This window comes from Pseudopodoces humilis, chromosome 21 (genome assembly GCF_049639895.1).
Source record: "Pseudopodoces humilis isolate 2021_Gansu_Grassland_sample_001 chromosome 21, ASM4963989v1, whole genome shotgun sequence".
NCBI lineage: Eukaryota > Metazoa > Chordata > Aves > Passeriformes > Paridae > Pseudopodoces > Pseudopodoces humilis.
In genome coordinates this window covers 3115158-3132850 of record NC_142220.1, presented here as the reverse complement: position 1 = coordinate 3132850, position 17693 = coordinate 3115158, and the positions used below count along the sequence as shown (strand labels likewise).

Genomic DNA, 17693 nt, shown 5'->3' with positions numbered 1-17693 from the left:
AATTTTTTTCCCTGGTGTTGGTCTTTGTGCCTCTTCCAGTGCTGGCAAGAATCACACTTTTTGTTCTCATTTAGATCCTTCATTCTAGAGAAGTTCTATGGGTTTGGTTTGGCTTTGAGTTTCCCTAATTCCCAGGAAACAGCTGAAGTGAAATCAGAAAGGAATAATTGATCCTTTCCTACGGCTGATTGGAGCTGGGGGTGTGAACAGGCTTCGATGAGCCCCAGCATGGGCAGCAGTGGCTTCCCAAGCTCACATAGCTGCAGCTGAGGTGAAAAACTCCCCCCAGCCCCCCAAAACCACCTCAAGCTGCCAGCCCATGGGAGAAAAAGGGATTTGTGGGGTATTTGTGGGGTATTTGTAAAATGCAGAAACAAAACAGATTTCTGGAGGAGCGCAGGACGAAAGCAAACCCTGGAAGTTTTCTGCACATCCAGAACACCATGATACCTAATCCTCTGGGAATGGTTCCTGCAGCCTCCCTGTGACAGCTGGTAAATATTCACATTTAAAAATCAATATCACATGAAATATAAACAGTCTATTAATGAGGACCTGTTGGAAGGCAGGGAGGGCTGCAATTAGTTGCACTTTAGCAGCAGCAAGTGAGGGACACAATTCTGTTTCTCTTTTGGAGAAAATGTCAGAGGAGGCGTCTGAAGCTCATCTACTTTGTTGGGTTTTTTTTTCCCTGGCAGAGGTGGTGACTTGGCTCTGCTCCCCAGCACTTGTACTCCTCTGTATTTCTTTCAGACCAGCCTCAGCATTTACCACAATCAAGTTAACCTCACTCTGTGGTTCCCTGCTCTGCAGAAAACCCTTCCCAGGTCAGAACAACCCAGAGAGGGGCAGGCAGCACCTGCTCCGCTCTCGGCTCGAATGTGAGTTCAGCAAAGAGCTTTCTTCAAACATGGTCTCCTCAGTAATATTTGGGCTCCCCAACCCGCATTGCCCAGGTGTGGTGGGATCAGGTGGGGTCTGCACAGCCAAAACCTGGGAATGCCGCTGATGGTGCCCTGACAGCTCCCCGATTGTGGGGTGGAAATCACGGGATGCAAGAGCTAAATGTGTGTGTTTTGGCTGGCTGTTTTATTTTGCAGTAGACTCCCACCCTGCTGTGTGTTGCTGGCCATCCCTACTGCCCCTGTGACTGACCCACAGCTCTGTGCTCCCAAAATACCGCTGGCCATGCTGGCTGTGGGCCGGGGAAAGCGATCCCCTGGCTCTGGGAGCACGGCAGTGCCGGCTGAAAGCTGAGCTGGATGGCAGACAGATGCACAGCCTCTCCTTTCCCTTTTAGCTTCAGCACTGTCTGTTGGTTCTCTCATTCCAAGGAAATGCCACATCCTCCTTTTTCCACTTTCTGAAGCCTGTCTCTGCTTTCCCCCTCCTCAAAGATCACCACTTTTCCCAACCCCCTGTTCACAGCGGAGCAGCCACAGCTCCTGGGATCACCATTTCCCCACGGATTTGCTCATAAATGTGGGAAAAACCTTTATTTGTTTCAGTCCAAACAAAGCAGCTTTGGGCCCGAGCTTTAAATGGCTTCACCACTGTGTGTCAGAGGATTTTGAAAAGATGAATCCTCTGCCTCCCTCCAGACGTGCCAATTCATCATGAGCCTGGGAGAGGTGGGTAGAGACAGCCAGTTCTCATCTCTGTAGACAGTCTGGAGGCTGAGGAACTGGGAGGTGAAGTTGAAAGGAGTGTTTGAAGAAGAAATACTGTCTGTGGCTGGGGATGGCTGGGGCTGTCTGGGAGTGGGGCTGGCTGCTGACCCGCCTTTGGCACCGCTCGTCCCGCTGCGATTTGGTGATCAGAGCAAGGCTGTGTGGGGTCAGGCTTCCTCCAGGCAAAGTGGGAAAGATCAGGGAGAGGAGGAGGCTTGAGGTGAGTTCACAAGAGAGCTCAAAAGCTGGAGGAAAGCTCAGGCTCAGGGAGGGCTCCTCAGAACACACAAGGGTGGTTTGCTGTGGCCTCTGGCCACCACACCAGGCTCAAACTGGGCACTGAGACCACAGCATGTCTCATATGCGACAGGTTTAAGGTGAAAATGAGAAGGTTTTTCTTAATTTCCAACCAAATAACTGAAAATATTGTGAAGATAGCTTATCTTGGAGATTTTGTGGTCCCAGAGACCACAAGAATAATTTTATCTCCTCTGAAATACTGGCTCCCAGTAACATGGCCAGCTGCAATCCAACAGTGAAAAACGTGAAAAAAATAAACAGAAATCTCAGCTCAGAGAATTTGGAAATTAAAACTCTATATACCTTTCTCCACACAAAACCAAATACATTTAAAATGGTTTATTTAAAAAGTAAGGATTAAGTACATTATACATGGTTGTGATTATACCAGTAGAACTGAAGCACAGTGGAAATAACACTTTAGAACCGCAGACAGAAATGTAGCCTCAAGGGACATGATATATTAGCCCTTGTGGATATGTGATCCATACAGAGAGAAAAGGAAATAGAAAAATAGTTTATTGTTAGATGTCTGGGCAGCTGAAGTGATTTCTCCTTTTACTCCTATTGTGTATGAGAAATGAGGAAGAGAGAGTTCATGGTACACCTGAAACTTTGTTTCTTGGAAAATCAAATCTGATCCAATAGTATTTATATATATTTTTTTTTAGTTCTGCTGCTACAGTATATTTTATACCAAAAGACTGATTATTGTTAATGACATGGTTTTATGATATCTGCAGGTCTTGCTGGGAAATGGGGCTCATTTGTTCAATGCTGTCCAGGGAAACCAGAGAGATGTGGAAGAACAGATGATTTTTTTTTAAACTATCAGAGTGGTTTCAAAGTCTGAGCGCAATCTGACTCTGTTCAGATAGATCAACCATGGAGCAACACTGTTCATGGGCAGGAATACTGCAAATTTTTCAATTTTGTCAGAATCAAAGTTTTTCACGGGAAAGGACTGGGGTTTTGAGTTTTTTGTATTGGGTGTATTTTTTTTTTTTTTTTTACTGCAATTGCCAAGTGAATGTTTTTGGTTTTGCCTTTGGTTGAACAATTTACTGCACTGCAACTTAACTGCTGAGTTTTCAATCGCAGCCCTTGTCCCACAGGACAAAAGCTCTGGTCCCTGTTATCTGCCCATGACTTTGTTCCATGTCCAGACCCCAGGAGCATCTCATGATCCCAACTCCAGCTCCATTTCTCGAAGGTGCCTGCTGGAGAAGGAGCAGATGCTCCAGCTTGGACCAAAACAGGGCATCACTCCTGGAGAGCTGCTGGACCCAGCTCTGCCCTGGGGGAGGAGGCTCTGGCAAAGAGCAACATCCCAAAATGCTCAGCAAGACTTTGCTTTTTCTGCCAAAAATACTGCACATGCCTCTGCAGGTCTGAGCTGGGCTGAAGAAAAACCTTGGACTTTGTCTGGAATCTGATGGGTGGTTTGAAGCACATTCACTGGAGAACGACGACTAAAAGAACAAAACCCACATGTGGAGCAAACCTCACACTGTCCACTTCCAGTTCAAGGTACATGAGTTTAGAGAAACAGCCTACATCTAACTCCTGGTTTGAAAGGGAATGGTTTTATTCTTAATTACAGTAAACACGGATGAGGACTTAGTTCTAACTATTAGTTTTTTAACACAGTGGGAAACAAATAGTTCTGGGAAATTGCACTTGAAAAATACATTGACTATAATTAGATGTAAATTAATTAGCACTTAGTATGACACACTAATGAGACAGAAGGTTGGTTTTTTTTTCATTGCAAACTTCTACTTCTATCATAGCTAATCAAAGTATTTTAATATTACGAAGTCTCAAAAAGTAGGAAATAATTTATTGTTTGAAAGCATAAAGATTCTTGTAAAAAAAACCTTTCATCAAGAACTTTAATAGTTTTAGAACCCTTTTATGTTGTCCTAGCCGAAAAGTAGGTAAAAAAGTTTTCTTTTCTGCCTCTGTTTGATTTTTTTTTAAAAAGCTTGTGTAACATCTTTCTCCATAGTGTGTTGATACAGAAAGTAGCACAACATTTTCTACTTTTAAATCGTTCCCATCACTCCATTCGCTTTAGCTCTCAGAGTTCAGAGGTTTGAAAAAAGGATCCCAGCGGAGTTTTAACCTGAATGGAAACTCTTAATGAGCAGGGATGAAGGCTCCAACCCACCCCTGCCAAAATAATGATGTGGCTGTGCCAGGCTGAGGGCCAGGCAGAGCTTAACAGTGACCAGGGGAAGACTCTCGCTTAAAATTGAGATTTGTGTCTTGGTTCTTGCAAGGAGAGAGGCTTGAGCAGGGTTTCTCTGGGGGGAGAGGGGATTCAACTTCCTTTTTGGGATGTTAAGGCAGCTTCTCCGGGATTTCCCTGGAGAACTTGGTTCCAGTAGCTGAAAGCCTTGTATCCAAACCACCACTGAGTCTCTGGCTCTGGGGCCATCATAGGATAAATTAAGACTAAAGAGGTTTTAACAGTTTGGTTGAGATCTCCCACTACCAGTGACCCAAACTTTCAAAATTATGGATTTTTTCTTGTCTAATCTTCTTCTAGCAAAGATTTTCTGGGCAAAGATGATGGGGATATTCAAAGGAATCTACAGGAATTAGATGCTCCTCTCTCACTGCATCTAATTCATATGAGGGAAATCGGGCACCTCATTCTCATATGGCTTGGTCGAGTGGTCACTAAAATCAGCATGAGTACTATTAAATTAAATTACCTTTGAGTCAGGCCCTCGAGCTTTGAGATCCAAGCCTAAGTGTAAAAACTGAAAGCAGGAATTTCTAAGAGAAAAAAAAACTATTTCAGACTCTTTTAGAAACATACAGAAGCAAAGGGTACAAATTAGTTCCCTCCTTACGTGATGCATAGAGTTTGCTGTGGGCTCTCTGCACGTAAGTCATCATTACAAAATAAATTAAATTAGGTTGAACCACCATTTCCATCTAAAAGCAACTATACCTTGCACCATGCGGCACTTAATTCATAATAAAAAGAGTTTAATAAATATCTCATAAACGGTGATTAATTTTTTCTTTTTTTTTTTTTTTTGTTTTGTTTTTGTTTTTGTTTTTGTTCTGTTTTAAAAAATACAAAGTTATCATCTGCTCTGTTAACACTCGGCTCCCGTTGCTGCGGGAAGTTTCGCCAGTCCGGGCGCGTTCTCTTCTCGTTGCTCGGAGATCTCTGTTTCCAGTAGCGTTAGTGTTGCACTTGTGAAGCAGTAAGGAAATCAGGAGCGCGGTCGCGGGGCTCAGCCCTGCTCCCCGCCGCGCTCTGGGAAGTCTCCAGGAGCTCCTGACAGCCAGCACTCAGCACCTTGCCGGATCAGGCACTAGGGCTCGTCGAAATGAGAATTCAAGTTTTCTAAACGTTAGGCAAGAAATGATATTTGCAAATATGCTCAAGTCCCACCTATTTTATCTTTTTCCCTTTCTAGGTGTTTCAAGACGCACCCACCCTCTGCTCCTCGGCCTGCTTTGCCCCAAGGGATGCCTTAGCCCAGGAATGGGAGATCCCCTTCCCACCCCATCAGGGAGTCTGTAATGCTCAGTACGTGGGTGCTCCACGGTTTCAGTGGCACAGGTCAGTTTTAGAAAGTGTTGCCTTCAAAAATATTTTCTTTTTTTTTCTTTTTTTTTCTTTTTTTTTTTTTGAAAGAGGCAAAGCTTATGCCGTGTCGAAGGAAAGTGGCTCACTTGATGAGTAGTTCATTTTCATCCTTGGGCTTGGTTATAAATTATATTTGCAAGTTTGTATTAAGGGATCTCTATATTAGAAAAAAAAAAAGAAGTACAACAATTTTTCTGTAATCCTTTAAAACACACTGGTGGCCAGTCCTTTGCAGTTTCTCCAAGACTGTGTACACACTACAAAAGTGCAGGAACATGAACTGCCTTCATCTTGTGACACCAAGAACGGAAATAAACAAACCCCAAATAGCTTCAAAAAAAGCTACGAGTGTGTAAATATCTTTATGTTGGTCCAGAGGGTCTCCACTCGCTACCTCAACACATGCCACAATTAAAGAGGTGAGAGGGTATTTTAACATCGCTCCTGACAGATCCATTCTGTTTGGGCATCTCTTCAAAAAGCACGAGGAAGGAAGGTGCTTCAAACAGGCGTCGTTCTCCTGTTGACCATGTTGACGTGGAGTCCTTCCTTAAATTCCTTCTGGAGGAAGTTGTGGACCTGCAGGAAACTGGCTTCTTGGTCTGCATTGTAGCTGGCAGCCGTGGTAACCTTCAAAGGCTCCCTGGAAAGGGTGTACATGGAAATTTCATTCATGGGGATGGTGCCTGCTATCTTCATGCCAACCGGAGAAATGTCCCTGGATGGAGAAGGCTCCGTGGATCGGGAGCTGGATCTGGACCTCCTCCTCCTGTACCTATAGCTTGGCATCCTGGCATAGGGAGAACTGGAAGAAGTCTTAAGGAATTCCCTCTTGGTCTTAAACCTCAGCTCTTTGTTCTTCTCAATATAAATGTTCACAGCCAGAACGCCGATGGTTTCGGCCACAATAAAAGACAAGGCTCCAAAATAAAAAGACCAACCATAGTTGTAATGGTTCTTTTTGTCCTCATCTCGCTTGTCACTTGGGTCACCTGCATTGCTCGATATGTAGACAATGATCCCTATGATATTACTTAGACCTAGAGGAAGAAAACCAGAAGTCAGTGGTTATGTGGCTGGGGAGATAAAATTCAAGCTGTGTTACTTTCTGGACCTGAATTCTGGACCTGGTTCTAAGACTGGGACAAGGAAATTTCACAGCATTTATTTACTCTTATATTTATCTCAAGGATTCATTTATTCCTGAAAAAACAACCAATAGATCAACATATGGGTCATGTGTGGATCCCAAAACACTCAAAAGGACTTTTCCCTATGTCTTCACGGCCAGTGGAAAAGCAGCAGCATGTGGGAGCTCGCTAATATTGTGAGTGGGATTCTAACATCCAGAGGAATGATAAAAATACATTTGGAGCTCAGGGCTATGGCTGATCACCTTGATCAAGGTAAGTTCTTTTCCACCTTGCTGAATTTTCATCTAAATGCAGCATGCTTCATGCAGGCTGCAGGGAGAGCTATTAACAATGGGGCTGACTCTCTCAGATGTTTCTAGTGTGAAAAACGGGCTTACCTATCAGAGGTGAGTGTTTTCTGCCTTCATATTATAAAAAAAGGCCCTAGGTATAAGAGATGCCTAATTCATCTAATGTTTAATACATTTTAAATAGTGTAAAACATGCTTGTTACTGAGTTTCACTTCCTTCTGCAGGAAAACCGAAAGCTTTTCTAGAATATACTTTTTTGGTGGGGCTTCAAGAGCATAATTTTGCCTTGAGAAATTTGCCTGGTGTGGTGTTGTTAATGCCCTCAGTCCAGGAAAGGGGTGCAGGGAAAGCACTGCCAAGGAGCTTTTCCAGAGTCTTTTCCAGCTGAAAAAGGCAGCACTTCTTAAGAACTCAATTTAAACAGAACATACCTGCTGCAACAAAGAGAATCCCAGCGCTGAGAATAATGTTGTTTTTGCTGTTGTAAATCCTTCCTGCTCCGATACAGAGCCCTCCCAGCAACAGCAAAATTGTGCTTAGGATGGGGAACACGCTGGAGGCACGGACGATGCCTGGAGGGAGACAGGTAGGAAGGGAAGACAGACAAATCATTTCAGGTGCTTCCTTGGGTTGCAAGTGTGCAGATTAGTCTCAAACCTCTGGGTTTTTTTTCCTAAAATTGTTAAGAAGAACGTTTTAATAGAACCAGAGAATTGTTAAGGTTGAAAAAGACCTTTAAGATCATCAAATCCAACAGCACCTCCACCATGCTTACCACTAAACCATGTCCTTGAGTGCCAGCCACATCCACACATTTTTTGAACACACTCAGGGATGCCTGTTCCAGTGCTTCATAACCCTCTCACTGAAGAAATTTTTCCTAATATCTAACCTATTATAATTTTTTATTCCTTTTCGCTAGAATTATCACTGATTCTGCATTTTTGGGCATGTTTTTTGGACGATGAAGCCATGAGGTGACCAGTGTGACACAAACTCTCAACTGAGTGGCTTCAATCTTTTGAGCTTTCTCCCAGGAAGTCCAGCATTATTGCCATTTTCTGATGCCACTGTGTGCAGAACATTTCTGGCTAAACACGAGATAAGTGACAGTAAGACCCAGCATCACGCAGGGAGCAGCAGTGAAAAATTCATGAGCTGGCTATGAACCCTACAACGTTTGGGACAGCTGGAGCAGACGGATCTGTTCCATGGTGCACACACAAGGTGAGCAAATTACAGCTCTTGAAGTCAGCAGCATCCATGTTGTCAGCAAGCACAGCTAATAACTCCTTTTTCTTTTGCTGGATATTAAGGACATTGAAACCTTTCAGATTTCTAAGGAAGGAATTTTAACAAGTGTGTCTTAGATGTTTGTGTTCAGTTTCCTGACAGCAAAGCAGTCATTTAAAATTCTGCATGCTTCAGTCCATTCATCAGCATATAAAATCCCCCACAAAAATATTAAAACACCACTTCAAGCCAGCTTTCAAAGTCGGGCCACAACAAGACAGAGCAGCAATCGACAGGGAAGCGGCAGTGAGCGAACAAAAGGGCTGAGAAAAAATAAACAAGCATGAGAAAAGAGATGTCTGCATTGTAAAAACCGAAGGGGTAAAAGCTGGCAGAGGTTCCTGAAAGGCAGAGTGAGGAACTGAGTTTTATTGCTGTAGAGAGCGGATCTATTTTTTGAAGAAGGGGATATAAGGTGCTGAATGCTGCTGTGGAAAATGGGATCACCCCGAAGCTGGGGAAAGGCGAGGGCACGGAGGGGAGCCCTGGCGGAGCGAGGGGTGCAGGGCTGGGGGATCCCAAGGCGAGCAGCGGCTGCTGTGACAGGGGCATGGAAACCTCACAGCAGATGGGGAGGCCACGGGCCAGGGCTCGGTGGGTGGAGAGGAGCCATCTGGGCAGCTGTGCTCTCTCGGGGTGCATCCTCCTGGCCGACACGCAGGGCCAGCAGAGCCCGCTTCCCCGGCAGAAATGGACAGATGTTCCAGCTGCCGCTTTCTCTTCTCGCTGTCCATGGCCGCGGCGTTCCCGACTCAGTGAATCGCTTCCCAGCGATTCCCCTGCTAGCTGGTGACAGAACTGGTGTCCCTCCCCGGGCTGTGGAAGGGACAGGGCTGGGGGTTCTCTCTCTGTGCCCCGCTCCGCCCGGAGGTGCAGACACAAACCCAAAAACACGGTGCCCGCCTGGGAAGCTTCTGCAACAGCGAGAAAAGTCCATCCTTTCCCAAACCGGCAGCGTGGCTGCACGTGTCCTTCACAGATGGGGCATTTTCCAGGCGGATCTGAAGCCGGTCCAGGCGGGTGCATTGCTATTCAGACAGCGTCTGGCAGGAACTGCCAAATCCGACTGATGCGAGTGGGTGTAAGGTCTCTGCTCAAAGCCTGCTGAGAGCTGAGAGCCTGTTCCCGTGTCGTGAGTGGATCCCCACGTGTGTGGTATGAATTAGCAGCTCTTTGGCTTTTGGGTCAGTTTTTTCAGTCAAGTATTAGAAAAAGATTCAAAGTCAGCCTCTGCTGCTGGACATTAAGGTATCCAAAATTTCGGTCTGTCTTTGTCCCCTGGCTAAAGGCCTAAAATGTCCTGTGGCCCACCCTTTCTGGATATCGTTTCCTTCACTTTATGGTCATGCTGTTTATAATGATTTCAGTTGAATCAAAGAGCTTTCCCGAAGTGCTTCGGTGATATCATTGGAAGGAACTTGTCAGACGTACCCAATATAGGGGGTGGATTGTTCTATGTGTGTTAATAATCTCCAGTAATAATTTTTCTATATTGGGTAATTAATGCGAAGAGAAACAAAACACACAGCGTTCCCTTCCTGAAAAATTCCACAGCATATTTTTTTCTTACAATGTGTACTTTTAGCTCTGAAGTTTCAAAGGAAGCTTATAAGGTACCACGTAGAATTTACATATGTCTCCTGATACTGGTAATAAAATGACAGCGCATCAAAAAACATTAAGGCAATCTGGTTTTTGCTTTCTCCCTGGCTTTTCTGCCCCCCCCCTTGTTTACCGTCCTGTCGCTTTGCATCGCCTGCTGTGCACCGCTATGTGTGGTGACACCTCCTTCGGTGGAGCCGCGGAGCTGCTCCTCCCCATGGGGCTGCAAACCCTGCTCGGCTCGGGCTTTTCATCTCCAGAAAGGCAGGAGCCCAGGGAATGGCTTTGGAAAGAGGATGCTCCAGCATGCAGGGAGGAAGGGCATGAAAGTGTAGAGATGCCCCTGGAGCAGGGTCCCCCTGCTCAGAGCAGCAGAGCCCCGACATCCCCAGTGTGGATGAGATTCCCCTTCTGCAAAGGGAGAGGTGCCTGAGCTTCCTGAGATGCTGGGTGGGAGCAGCTCGGGTTTTGTGTGCCCAGAGGAATGCGGGAGAGGAGGGAAGCAGGAGACAGGGAAGCAGGAGACAGGGAAGCAGGAGACAGACAGGGAAGCAGGAGACAGACAGGGAAGCAGGAGATGAGGGAAGCAGGAGACAGGGAAGCAGGAGATGAGGGAAGCAGGAGACAGACAGGGAAGCAGGAGACAGACAGGGAAGCAGGAGATGAGGGAAGCAGGAGACAGGGAAGCAGGAGATGAGGGAAGCAGGAGACAGGGAAGCAGGAGACAGACAGGGAAGCAGGAGACAGACAGGGAAGCAGGAGATGAGGGAAGCAGGAGACAGGGAAGCAGGAGATGAGGGAAGCAGGAGACATACAGGGAAGCAGGAGATGAGGGAAGCAGGAGTCGAGGGAAGCCGGGGCGCATTTGCCGCTGGGGATGCGGTGGCAGCCTGAGGACCGCGGGGCTCTCCGTGCTGGCACTGGGACATCTGCTGCTCGCTGGGGCCCTGCTCAGGCATGTGAGGGGGATTTTTTTAGACACACAGATGGGCGTGTGTTGCCACGGGGAAGGTTCAACAGGAAGGGTCTTGTCTGAGCTCCTCTGCACGTGTCAGCTTGTCACCGCACTGGCGTTCGCTTGGTTTCGCAGGGAGCAGCTTGAACACCAAAGGGCAAAATCCAAACTCCTGCCTCTACCCACTCCCTAGACCAAAGTCTCCCAAAATCAGTAATTTTTGTCACTGATTTCCATGGGGTTTTGAACCAGGGCTCCATCCTGCTAGCACCAGTGTTTGCATTTCTCTGAAACCCAAATTAAATTGAGGACTGTAAAAGAGGCTGAGACCCCTCACGCTGCTCTTTCAGGAGCACGAAATACATGAGTGTGGGTGCCTTTGTCTAAGCCAGGCAGGGAAAATAAATATGAGTCTCAACATGTCCCTCTGAGAAACTGTGCCAAGAAATGGCCAGAAATAGTGGAGAATGATATGGAGCCAGTAGACTGCAAAGGTGTTGCAGAGGGCAAAAACAGGATGGAAGCTCTCACGTCCCTTTGAAAGAGGATGCAAATATCCTCCTGTCTTAGACAATGATTTGGTCCCTATTACATATAGGTATGAGCTCATCTCCTCTGGATTTAGACACGTAACCTTTCAGTAATCTCTAAATCAACTCTATGCATGGGAAACTGCAGTTCTTATGAAAGTTAAAGCCAAGGAGCCTTATCTCCATGCAGACTCTGTGAGGTGAGCTCTGCTCTGCGGGGGAGACTGGAGGCTGATTTTGCACAAGACATAAAGGGTTGGACCAACTTGTTTTTAAGATCTGTACTTAGTCACTGTTGCAAACAGCTTTTAGGAACACCCGTCACAAGCACACTTACAAACAATTTACCAGTCTCATGTCTTAGCGTGGAGCTGGAGACTGTTTTTCCCAGTTCTCACTTTTCTCCATATAAAGAAGGCATAATGTGCTTTTATCAAGATGCTACTTAGTTCCTTTTTCCTTTTACTAATGATGTTTGTTTCCTAAAGCTGACTTGGCATCAATTTAACATTAGTTCCAAGGCTTTGTATGAAAGATAAATGCAGCTGTGCTCACACTCTGCCTTTGCCTGAGCTCTGAAATCGTGTCACCCGGGTGCCATGACTGATCTAAATCGACAAGAGCAAAGAGGAAAAAAACATCTGGGTTTTCTGGTGAGGAAACTTTTTGGAGATTTTTTTCCTTCTTCATGTCTTAGCAACTAGAAGTTGTTGCCCAGAAGTGAGCAGAAGGGCAGAGTGGCTCTCTAAGTGGTGTTTCAGGTAATTAATATTGTAATTGAGGAGTTCTCTGCTTTGCCAGCAGCGTTGTTCTCTGCTCCCTGATTCCCCAACACCTTGTGAGCTGCAGTTCCTCTCCCTGGTAAAGGGCACTGCTTTCAGCTTGGCTGCTCAGCTCTTCTGTTCAGAAGGAACAACAAAGCATGGAGTCCTCTGGGGAAGGGGAATCTAACTCCAACTTTGCAGGCTTTGTGGTTGGGTTCCAAGATTTGCCATCAGCTGAGAGAACGGTCATGTGGAGGGGATGAAACAACTGCCCTTATTTCAAGCACCAGGTTGGTGGGTGAAATCCCTTCCAGGGGGGAATTACATGCCAGCATGGAGCAGCAGTGGCTGGCCAGGCAGGGAAGCCACAGCCCCTGTTCATGCTGAGAATTTGCTGTTAGCTGCAGAAATTCCAGCTTCCTTCCCCCAGTGCAGTCATTTCACTTCAGGGGGAGGTGGCTCACCAGCTGCAAAGGCTGAGGCTTGAGTAAGGGTTGGGTTTAAGCATTTGGTAAAGCTCTTAATGGGCTGGAACCCACTCCTCAAACCTGTTTTGTTACAATAGCCCTATAAATGCTCCCTCTGTAAAATATCCTCACCAATCTGGGCACAATAGCTGTAGTTTCCATTTGAAAATGTGTCATAGGATGTTTAGCAATCGGCACCAATATTGTGAGCATTCCCCCGGCTGAAGGAAACCCTTGGAAAAAATCCTTGAAACCCCATGGCAAGAGGGTTGGAACTAGATGGTCTTTAAGGTCCCTTCCAGCACAAACCATTCCATGATTCAATGAAGTGGGGTCCCCAAGAGTGATGTTGTGTCAGCTGCAGTGTGAACCGGACATGTGCCACCACTGGGCTGTGCAGAGAGTAAAACTGGGGCTGCTCTCTGCAGAAGAGAAACCCAGGGAAGCCCCTCTGGCCACATCTTTGTGTCAGGTATCACTGCTCACTTACGGAGAAGGTACTCTGAGCTGTCGTGGTCGTAGTCGTTGTCTTCAGGGAAGTGGTTGATCCGGAAACAATGTCCTTTGTAGATTCCTAAATGGAAACAAAGCAAACAGAACCCGTAAGGAACAGAAGCAGGTAAATGTGCTTTTTTTTTTTTATCCTGTCAAGAAACCATCTCTAAAGTCACAAATTTTGGGCAGATTTGGCTGAGGGAAGGGACAGACAGGATTCCTGGGCTCTTTCCTTCAGGCACTTATATCGTTCTCTTGAGTTTTTTAATCTCTAAGTGCTTCACTTTATCAGCGCCGTGCTTATCTTGCAAGCATACTGAGTTTGCAAAGCTTCTTTTTGTTCCCAGAGTGGCTGTCAGGCTGGGTCCCTGCTCCATGGCTGGAGCTCCCAGTCCCAATCTCGCTGCCATCACCCTTCCCATCACATCCCAGTGAAGTGCAGCCTACCCTTATCAGAGCTGCTGAATTGTCTGAGGCCTCTTCAATTACTCTCTAGGCTGTGAAAACAAGTCCATAAATCTCTTCCTGCTTCAGTTTAAGCCCTTATATCCCACTCGAGGTTGGCTCTGCTTTTAATGGCATATTTGTTTAGTTAACTGGGAGCCTGTGCAGTAAAGTCAGGGCGAAGTGTGCACTCCTGATCCCTGGAGGGACAACACCAGAGCTGGCTGGACAAACCCCTCACTCATCTCAGCACTTTTTCCATGCAGGAAAAGCTGTCCATGAGCATTTTGTGCTCTTTCCTATCACAGTTATCCGTAGTCTGAGCTGCAGTTGGGTTGCTGTGGCACAGGGAGCTACACGGGGACCTCTCCCCAGAGAGCTTCCTGCAGGAGTGAGCCCTGAGCTGTGATTGTGCCGTGGTGCTTTCATTATTCATTAAGCAGCGCTCTCCTGCTCGGGAACACATCACCCAGGCTGAGTTATCCCTGCACAGGAGTCTCGGTGCTTCCAGCTCGAGCTGGCAGAAGGATTTAAAACCCATCAGTTAATACTACTTTAACAGAAGCACAGCTGCAGTCTGTAGGATATAAATGTGGATTTATTTCACTACCTATTACCAATGATTACAAAGATCTCAAAAGAATTACTAATCCGGAGGATTTAAATTGCACCCTGTGAGTGTCAACTGCAGGTTTGCTACTACAGCGCATTTAATTCTTCCAGTAAATGATGTATCAGCTCTAATTGCAGCAACGGCTCAGGCTTTCTCTGCACAGCACTTCAAAGGCTGGGAACAAGATGTAAGTGGCTCATGTCACATCTGGAAGTGACACACCTGTCCTGGCTGCCAGGTGGGGAGAGCACTTCAGCTGGGCTGGCTGCTGCTGAGCATCCCTGTGCTGGCCATCACAGGGGCTGCTGCTCCTCGTGGCTCTTGGGCAAGGTAAAACTCAGATTTTAAAGATCCCGGTGCTTATTTTCATGGCAGTTCACACAATGGAACTGAATCACCCCCAGCATTACAGAACTTCTGAGATTGGATGGTCATTTCATTGAGTCTCTGCATTAAGGTGTGTAATTTACAGGCAATACAGTCAGAATGTGGTTTTTATCTTCTCTATTTATTAAGGGAAAAAAAAAATCTAACTAATTTTTCCCATCCTAATTTCCTGTGGAAATAGGCTTTTCAATGACTGTGCTTGTGTGTGTATGGGTGGGGCCATCTCTCACTCTGTACACACTTCTCTGTAGGTATCATATTCTGCATCCTTCTCACACTGAGAGAAATCAGGGTTAGGGAGGATACTGGGATGAAATTCCTCAGAGAAGCTGGGGCTGTGCCATCCCTGGAAGTGTCCAAGGCCAGGCTGGAAGGGGCAGCCTGGGATAGTGGAAGGAGTGGGTGAAACTGGGTGAGCTCTAAGGTCCCTTTGAACCCAAAGCATTCTACAATTCTCCAATAAACCTTAGTGTAATTGGTTGAATTTATCCAGAGCTGATATAGAAATAGAAATATCTGTGGGCAGACAGGGAGATGCCTGAAGGAAAGGGCTCTGTGTCCCCACCACGGGCTCCTTCTGCACGTTCACAGAGTGGACGTGGCAACAGCCCAAACAAACACCTCAGTTCCAGAAGCTGAGCACAAGAAGGCTGCAAGACTGAAACATTCTCAAAGCCTCTTGTGCTGCAGCACTGATGGACTGATGGAGGGGTTTGGGCTCTGTAAAATGGCTCAACATAATTAAACTGTTGACTGAAATGGGCCCCTCAGCAGAACTTTGAGGCCATGAAGCCATTCCTTCCACTGCAGGGCTGGAATGCACCAGCAGGACAGCACTGATGAGACCTTTATTTCCTGGCTCTTATATTTAGAGCCTTTCACATGAAAGAGTATTAGCAAGACTAGCAGAGGTAAAAAACAGGATAATCACCTCCCCTCACCACCACAAAAAAAAAAAAATAAAAAAAAAGAAATCAAAAGTCTGGATGAACTTGAGAGTTTGTTTGTATTGTTAGTTTTTAGGAATACTGGGATTGGTAATTTTTAATTGGTCATTATTTATCTGGCTAAATTATTATAGAAATAGCAAATGACTGTGAAATTTGGATCTGTATCAAAGCCTAGGAATCCAAAATATTCTCTCCAGTATTTTTTATGTAGTTCAGACCAGAGATACTGGTAAAGGGTCCTCTCTAGTGCCTGTGATGTTTGATAGCTAATAACAGCAGCAGACTGAATAACTTTTTTCTATAAACTTAACAAGTGCAATGTAATTTAGCAACAGCTTATTAAACTCTCAGTGAGGCTTGAAGTTGCTATCAAGAACTCTGGTGATCTGCAGGGTATTGAGGCCTCTTTCAATCCACAAAGTATCTGAAATAAAGGCTTGCCAGGAAAAGTAACAATACCTCTTTTCTTCATAATGATGCAGTTTGAAACTCAGATTTGGTAAAAATTAAAACTAGCTGGAGAAGTGGTCAGCTCTAAAAGCACAACAGCAGAGTCTGAGTTGTATTTATACATGAAAAATAAAAGCAAAGCAAAGCTGGAATTTGGTGGAATACTCATGTCCATGACCTGGCATGTAAAGCAACACAAAAAGAATAAAAGTCATGGAATGGCAGAGGTGGCAGAAAAGGAAATGCCTCAATTAAACTCATTAAGAACCACCCTGCAAGTATCTGCACAAGGACAGAGCTCCTTGAAGCTCTCTTCCAAGGCTGCTCAGGAGCTCCCTTGGAGAAATGTGCAGGTGCCACAGGTCCGCACTCACTGAGGCACACAAAGACATTCCCCACCCCAGCAGGGGATGTGGGAGAGAGATTTTCTTCCTTGCTTGAGTTTGGGGATACAGTCCCTTATATCCTTGGGGGAGGAAGATGGAATATTTAACTCCTACTGCTGTACCCACTAGAGAGATAAATAAACTGCAATCACTGCCTAACAGATACTAAAATATTGAGAAGCACTTCTGGATACCTCTTGAGAGTGAGATATAATATGCCACTGAGATTCTGTAAGTATTACTCTTTTCTTTGAATGATTACTGATATGTTTTTAATGATGCCTTTAGAAATACAAATATTAGAATACATTTTTTCCCCTCATAATAACAATGACTTTGTTCTGAATTTTGAGCCAGGACTTCAGGATCTACGTTAATGATAATGAAGAGATAAAATTTCTGAAGTGTTGTTGATGGTGTAAGAACAATTTTTTTCCACTGGTTGCAGCATACTTAGCTGGCATTTAGGAACTATAAAGCATTTCTTATTCGGTTCTACTCGGTGTTCAAGGGCTTCTCTGGCAAGGTTAGTACTTCCCAATCTCTAAGTGTTGTTCAGGCAACTATAATTAGAGTGTGATGTACTCAGATAACGTGATAAGGGAGGCAACTGTAGTGCCTAAGTGAAGATTAAGCTTTGTTTTGGGGTTTGAGATCTCAAACTACATAGAGATTTCAACAGCAAATCAAAGCAGTGATCCCAAATTCTGATGACATACTGCCTTCTCCTTGCTCTTTCTCAAATAATTCTTTAATAATCCTGCCTCTATCACTGCAGATTGTTCACTGGGTTTTTATTTTTTGATGACTGAGAGTGAAAGTTAATGTTTAGGATGCAAATGCTTATTAATTTGGTGGTCTTGCATTACATGATCCTGTTATTGTCTGTACCATCAGCCATGTCTTTGAGAACAGCTGTTTCCTGTGGTTAGTGTTTGTCAAGGACAATATTCCCTGATGCCCTGGAAGTGTTTGCACAAATCAGCACTGGAAAACAGAGCCCTCAAATGTCTGACAATATTTGTCAATACAAGGCTGTACTTTTGTTTTCTCCCTGCCCTCATGCTGAAAACTCTACACAAGAAGCTCTTCCCATAGCAGTACTGCTCTGTTGTCATTTAAAATAGGTTTCCACCACTCCAGTCTCGAGCAGCTCTGCACAGAGGGCCCTGTCTGCGGGGGACTTCTGTCAATAGCAATTTTTGTCTCCCAGTGCTGAGCAGGCTTTACAGGAGGTGATATCCAATAGCAGTGGGAGACACTCGAGGAGAGAGGGGCTGAGCAGCTCCCTCCTTCCCCATCATCTTCCGCCAAGTCACTGCCCCA

The 17693-nt window shown here is 45.5% G+C and overlaps 1 protein-coding gene across 1 annotated transcript in view; it reads right to left on the bottom strand.

Moving 5' to 3' along the window:
* Window positions 1-2294: 2294 nt before the first annotated feature.
* CACNG4 (calcium voltage-gated channel auxiliary subunit gamma 4) overlaps window positions 2295-17693 on the bottom strand; it is a 43356-nt gene continuing 27957 nt past the window's right edge. Inside the window, exons 2-4 of the mRNA XM_005526663.3 lie at window positions 13133-13216; window positions 7463-7603; window positions 2295-6626 (exon numbers count right to left, since the gene is read on the bottom strand). Of these exons, the coding sequence (XP_005526720.1) occupies window positions 6088-6626; window positions 7463-7603; window positions 13133-13216 (764 nt within the window). The 3' untranslated portion in view covers window positions 2295-6087. The remainder of the gene's footprint in view (window positions 6627-7462; window positions 7604-13132; window positions 13217-17693) is intronic.